The sequence below is a fragment of the Terrapene carolina genome, unplaced genomic scaffold, assembly GCF_002925995.2.
Source record: "Terrapene carolina triunguis isolate 2854851 unplaced genomic scaffold, T_m_triunguis-2.0 Scaffold193, whole genome shotgun sequence".
NCBI lineage: Eukaryota > Metazoa > Chordata > Testudines > Emydidae > Terrapene > Terrapene triunguis.
Genome location: NW_020664544.1, coordinates 7,633,082 through 7,639,081, shown reverse-complemented (window position 1 = coordinate 7,639,081; position 6,000 = coordinate 7,633,082). Strand labels below are relative to the sequence as shown.

General features: G+C 60.3%; 1 protein-coding gene across 1 annotated transcript in view; it reads left to right on the top strand.

Annotated features, from left to right (window-relative positions):
- SLC4A1 (solute carrier family 4 member 1 (Diego blood group)) overlaps positions 1-6,000 on the top strand; it is a 28,695-nt gene that overhangs the window by 21,111 nt on the left and 1,584 nt on the right. The window contains exons 12-16 of the mRNA XM_029912253.1: positions 1,712-1,864; positions 3,369-3,461; positions 4,330-4,496; positions 5,192-5,445; positions 5,779-5,948. Coding sequence (XP_029768113.1) covers positions 1,712-1,864; positions 3,369-3,461; positions 4,330-4,496; positions 5,192-5,445; positions 5,779-5,948 — 837 coding nt within the window. The remainder of the gene's footprint in view (positions 1-1,711; positions 1,865-3,368; positions 3,462-4,329; positions 4,497-5,191; positions 5,446-5,778; positions 5,949-6,000) is intronic.

Genomic DNA, 6,000 nt, shown 5'->3' with positions numbered 1-6,000 from the left:
ACCCACCACTCTCAGACACTCAGATGGGCACAATCACAATCACACAACACATGGACACACACACACAGAGCACAGTGACACACAGTGACACACACAAACCCACACACGGAGTCACTCACAGCCGTCAGCTGCCCCTTTGGTTTCCCACTCACTGGAGCTTTGTTTCAAAAGAAACAAGGAGGATATTGATGCTAAAAATAACGCCCCTTTCCCATCCTTCCACGCTGCCAGCTGCTGCTGTTCCCTCGGCGTTCCCATGGCCCACACCCTGACAGGCCGGTCCCTCCTGCCGGAGCAGGGCTAGTGCACCAGACACCCAGAGAAGGAGTGCTCCTAAAACCCAAGCGGCAGCACAATGCAGCCGTGCGTCAGAGCGCCCTACAGACGGGAGAGGGGGAAGATACAGAGGGACACAGCTAGGCCACCCTCCTTACTGGGGCAGGATTATCTCTGGCCCTGCATTCTCCAGGGCTGGCTTTAATCAGCCCACGCAATGGGGCTCCCCCCCTTCCCCGGAGCGGGGCCATTCCACAGACTTAGGGAGCTCGCTGTCAGGAAGGATTTCCTGGTTACATTGCTTGGTTTCACCGCATCCTTCCTAGTTACCCCCCCTCCCCACCAGCTCCTCCCCTCCGTGCGTTCTGGCCCCACAGGTGCATGGGGACAGGTACTAAGCCACCTCTCTTGGTCACCACTTAGCTAGGCCTGGTGTATGTAACAGCTGGGATTTTCGATGGGCCCAGGGGAGTTAGGTGCCCAGCTCCAGTTGAATTCCAACAGCATTTGGAGGAGGGTTATTTGGAAACCCCGGTCGGGCATTTAATTTTTCCTCCGAAGTCTGGTGCTGTCTGCGGCTGCCCGTGCTGCGTTCAGGCGCGGACACGGCTCGGATCGCGGAACGCAGCCAGCGGGCAGGTGGCCAGCCCACGAGGGGTATCAGGGGGCGCCGGCAGCAGCGTTGAACCCAGGACAGTGCAGCTGGGCCCTGAGCCACGCTCTGCTCTGTTGGTCTCCTTTAACGCTGGGGGAGGAATGGGCTCCTGGAATAAAACCCGAGGAAGGGCTGGGGCGGGGGAGAGGTAGCCAGGGGTGGCAGGTGCGGCGGAGGCAGGCGTGGGAATGGGACCCCACTCTAAACCCTCCCTCTGCTCGCAGTCCCCTCCTCACCCCCATGCCATAACAGCCTCCTGTCTCCTCGGTGGCTGCGGGGTCTCATCCCTGCCATGGGGGCAGCAAAGACAGGTCCAGCAGGGAGAGTCCAATCTCTCTCTTGCCTCTTCCTTTGGGATTTCACTTCCCCTTCTTTCCCCAGTCAAGCCCTTTCCACACCCCCTGTCTGGGACAGCTCCCCTCCACTGAATCTCAATCCCACGGGGATCAATAGAAATTGGAGCCTGTGAGCCATCCCCCGGGGATGCCCAGAAGGCGGGGTGCTGACAGTGTCTGCTCTAGGCAGGAAAGAGGGGCTGGGATTTATGTCCCAAAAGGCTCATGCTCTGAGAGTAACCCAACCCCGCCACTGGGTGGCGCTGTCACTCCCCTGCCCTTCCCTGGCAGTGAGGAGGGTGCTGTTGGCACAGAGCCCCGGAATGGGCTGAAGGGATGGGCTGAAGGGGGAGTAGGGCTCGGGGTGGGGGCCCTCTAGACAAATGGACTCAGGGCTATCCTGCGATTGCCACCTGCCTCCCTGACCCGCCGGCTCCCTCCCCAGATCTTCCAGAAGCACCCCCTGCGGAAGGATTACGTGTCGGCCACGGACCCGAAACCCAACACAGCCCTGCTCTCCCTGGTCCTCATGGCCGGCACCTTCTTCATCGCCTTCTTCCTGCGCAAGTTCAAGAACAGCGCCTTCCTGCCCGGCAAGGTGGGTCTCAGCGCCCGGCCTGGCCTCCTGCTGTGGCTCCTTCGTACAACCCCTGGGGGAGCCACATGGGTGGGGCCCCACCCACCCCCATTGGCTGACCATGGGGCTGGAACCTGGGACTCCCAGCGCTAAAAGTCACTGCGACGTGGGCTGAAGGGCAAGGCCCCAGCTGGGACTTCTTAACCTGAGCAGCGGGTTACACCTGATGCCCCCCGTCTGCACTTCTAGTGTCGGGTTTGCAGAGAGACTCCATCACCAGACGGGAAGGACCCTTCCCTCGCCCCAGGGTCCCCGCTGTGCCCAGCCCAGCTGCTTGGGAGGGGGCAGGATTTGGGTTTAAAGTGGCAGGGAGTCTTTGTGGCCGGGGGATGGGCGTCGGCGATGTCAGGTCTCTCCCTAGTGCAGCCACGCTGCTGGGGAGACCGTATTCACGGCAGCCACGCCAGCTCGCCACCTGCGGGCATCCTTAGCCGTGCGTTTCCATGGCGATCTCCAGGGTGCCTGCCTGAATCCTCCATCCACGAGTCGCAGCCCAGGCCCTGTTCGGTCCTCAGCCTCTCTGCCAACCAGGGGTATCTCCTGGGATCAGGGTCCGGCCCTGAGACCCACCACGCCCATTTCACCCAGGCTGCCGGACAGCCGCCAGAGACGCTTAAAAGGTCACAGAGGCCCTGGGTCAGGTCTGCAGATGGATGCGTCCACTCCCCTTGGAGCCTGGGGGGCGAATGGCTCCTCCTCCGCCCGTGGGGTCTGCTCCTCGCCTCCTGTCGCAGTACAGCATGGGCTGGGTCCTCACCTCGATGGACGAAGGAGCCGGGTGGGAGGTGGTGCACTGCCTCGTACCCGAGAGCAGCCAGTCTCTGTCTCCCTCTCCCAGAGCAGCCAGTTCCCCTCTCTCTTCTGGTGCTTCTGCACTCATCTGTAGTTGGCCAGCATCCTCCATCCCAGACATCTCCATGGTCCTCCCGCTCCTGGATACTTCGCAGACAAGCCACCTCCTCCTGTAGCTCTCTGACCTCCTTCCTGAGGGACTCCACCCACAGACCCCTCTCACACCGAGTACTTCCCTCCTGCCTGGCTTTCATCAGCAGGGACATGCAGGCTGCCTTCCCAGCAAGTCATGGCCAGGGCTTGGGTGGCAGCCGCCAGGGTCCCCGACCAGACAGGTGCAGGCAAAGGAGGATTTATCATTATTCCATTCCCTAGTGCCACCAGTTCACCAGCTTCCCCAACTTGAGATGAACCTACAGGCAAAAGCCCCCCGAGTCCCATTCCTAACCCCACTGTGAACCAGCCAGTCCCCTTGACCTGCACCCAGACTAGACCCAAGGAGGTGAGAAGCCCTATGTACCATCTCCTAGGCCCCCCCTGGGCGAGCCAGTCCCCCCACACCCGGGGCCAGATTGGAACCAATGCCCCCTAGAGGTGAAATGCCCTGTATCCCAGCCCCTGCCCCCAGCTGCGACATGGTGGTGGTTTGATTCGCATGGCTGTTTTTCCCTAGCTCCGGCGTGTGATTGGTGACTTTGGGGTCCCCATTGCCATCTTCATCATGGCGCTGGCCGACTTCTTCATCAAGGACACCACATTCACCCAGGTGAGTGAGCGGAGAAGGGGCAGGGGGCACTGATGCAGGCGGCCACGGCTTTTTGCAGGGGCGAGACTTGGCGTGCGTGGTCGGTATTGGCCTGAGAATGCTCACGCTCTCACGTCCGGGTGTGTCGCTCCTTCCAGCCACTTTGCGGACTTCACTGACGGTGGACAGGGGGCGGGCTAGTGGTTAGAGCAGGAGACTGGCCCTCAGGACTCCTGGCTTTTAAGCCTGTGTTTGAGAAAGGAGCATGATTGGGGGGGGGCTATACCGGCATAGCTCCAGCACCGCTGCTATGCTGGATTAACCCCATTGTGTAGACACAGCCTACAGGAACAGAAAGGTTTTCTCCGGTGCTGTGGGAACAACACCTCCCCGAACAATGATAGGTAGATCAACAGAAGCGGTTTTCTGTCAACCTTGCTGTGTCGGCGTAGGTCAACGTAGCTATGGTGCTCGGGGGTGTGTGTGTGTGTAGATTTTTCAAGCCCCTGACTGACAGATCTCTGCTGACCTAAAATTTTAGGGTAGTCCAGGCCCTCGTGGCTACCGCAGGGGCCTGGGAGTGAGGACTTCTGGATTCTATTCCTATGTCTGCAGCCATGTGATCATCGGAGAGTCATTTCACCTCTTGGTACCAACCTCCAAGGGCAGCGCTAATGAGGTTGCATTAATGAACTGCTCCGCAGGGCGCTTTTTGGTCCTCAGATGAAAGGCATTAGAGGGCCACGTCTCCACTTCGGAGCCCTCCATGCTGGTGACCTCTCAGGGCCCAAGAGCTGCTGCAGACTCCCAGGTGCTCTGTCCCTTCTGCCACTGCCTGGCTCCGGATTCGGGCATTTGGATCATTCATCTCTCTCGGTCTCTCTTCCAGAAACTTAGCGTCCCTGAAGGCCTCAAGGTCTCCAACACGACTGCCCGGGGATGGTTCATCCATCCACTGGGGAAAAACAGAGACTTCCCAATCTGGATGATGTTTGGTGCTGCCCTTCCTGCCCTCTTGGTCTTTATCCTCATTTTCCTGGAGTCGCAGATCACAACGTAAGCCAGTGGTTCTCAACCAGAGTTCCAGGGGGTCCGCCAAGCAGAGCTGGCGTTAGACTTGGTGGGGCCAAAGGCAGAAAGCTGAAGCCCGACCACATGGGGCTGAAGCCTGGTGCCCCAAGTCCCGCCACCCAGGGCTGAAGCCGAAACCCGAGCAACTTAGCTCCGCGGGGTCCCCTGTGGCGTGGGGCCCTGGGCAACTGTCCTGCTTGCAACTGCCCTAAGCTGGCTCTGGCTTTTACATGCAGAAAAACAGTTGCTGTGGCACAGGTGGGCCGTAGAGTTTTTATAGCATGTTGGGGGGGCCTCAGAAAGAAAAAGGTTGAGAACCCCTGATGTAAGGGACTGGAGGGTGGGGGAGAGGGAGAGGGAGACCTGGAGATTGGGGCTGCGAAAAGGAGCGGTGGAGAGATGGAGACACAGCGGAGCAAGTGAAAGGGAGAAGAGGAAGGGAGAGGAAAGAGGAAGAAAAGAAGGGCTGGAGAGGCGGAAGAAAAGAAAGAGAAGAGCCCCCACCTCGCTGCTGAAGAGACCATGGGGGCGCCATCCCTCTGCAGATCTGAGGATCGGAAGGGTTGTCCTCTTTTCTGCTGCTTCAGGGGGGTCAGAGCAGGGAGGCTGGCGGGGGGGAGGAGGGACGGATGGGCGCAAACCTTGGATTACAGCGGATGCTGTTTCACCCTCTCCCCCAGGCTGATTGTGAGCAAGCCCGAGAGGAAGCTAGTGAAGGGCTCGGGCTTCCATCTGGACCTGCTGCTGATTGTCGGCATGGGAGGCATCGGCGCGCTCTTTGGCATGCCCTGGCTCAGTGCCACCACGGTGAGGACCATCACGCACGCCAACGCCCTGACGGTGATGGCCAAGACCACCACCCCCGGGGAGAAGGCCCAAGTCCAGGAGGTCAAGGAGCAGAGGATTAGTGGGCTCCTGGTGGCCATCCTTGTAGGTGAGTCCTCCCTCTCAAGCAAGCAGCCAAGGACGGACTGGCTGCGGCGAGAACTTGCCAGGGCGGGGATGAGGGTGGTGCTGGGGGGGGAAGGCAAAGGAGACTTGCTTTCCTGCAGCCTCTTCTGTGGCTCACGAGGCATCTCTTGGGACCTTTCCCTACGCACGTGAGAAACGGGGCAATGCCAAGGAGCGCTGGGCTGGTGCTGGCACCGAGGCGCGGCCTGGGCTCTCGGCAGCTCTCCAGCTGGCCCGAGAAGGGAGAGCTCACCCTCCAGCCAAGCTGGCGTTCCGAGGCCACTCCGATCTCACAGAGCGCCTCTCTCCCCGGCAGGTCTCTCGATCCTCATGGAGCCCATCCTGAAGCTGATCCCACTGGCTGTGCTCTTCGGGATCTTCCTCTACATGGGGGTCACCTCCTTGAACGGGATCCAGCTCTACGACCGCACCCTCCTCCTGCTGATGCCACCCAAGTACCACCCCGACGAGCCCTACGTCAAGCGGGTGAGGGCGCTGCTCCTCTCTCCTTCATTGTGTGTGTGTGGGGGGGTTTCCT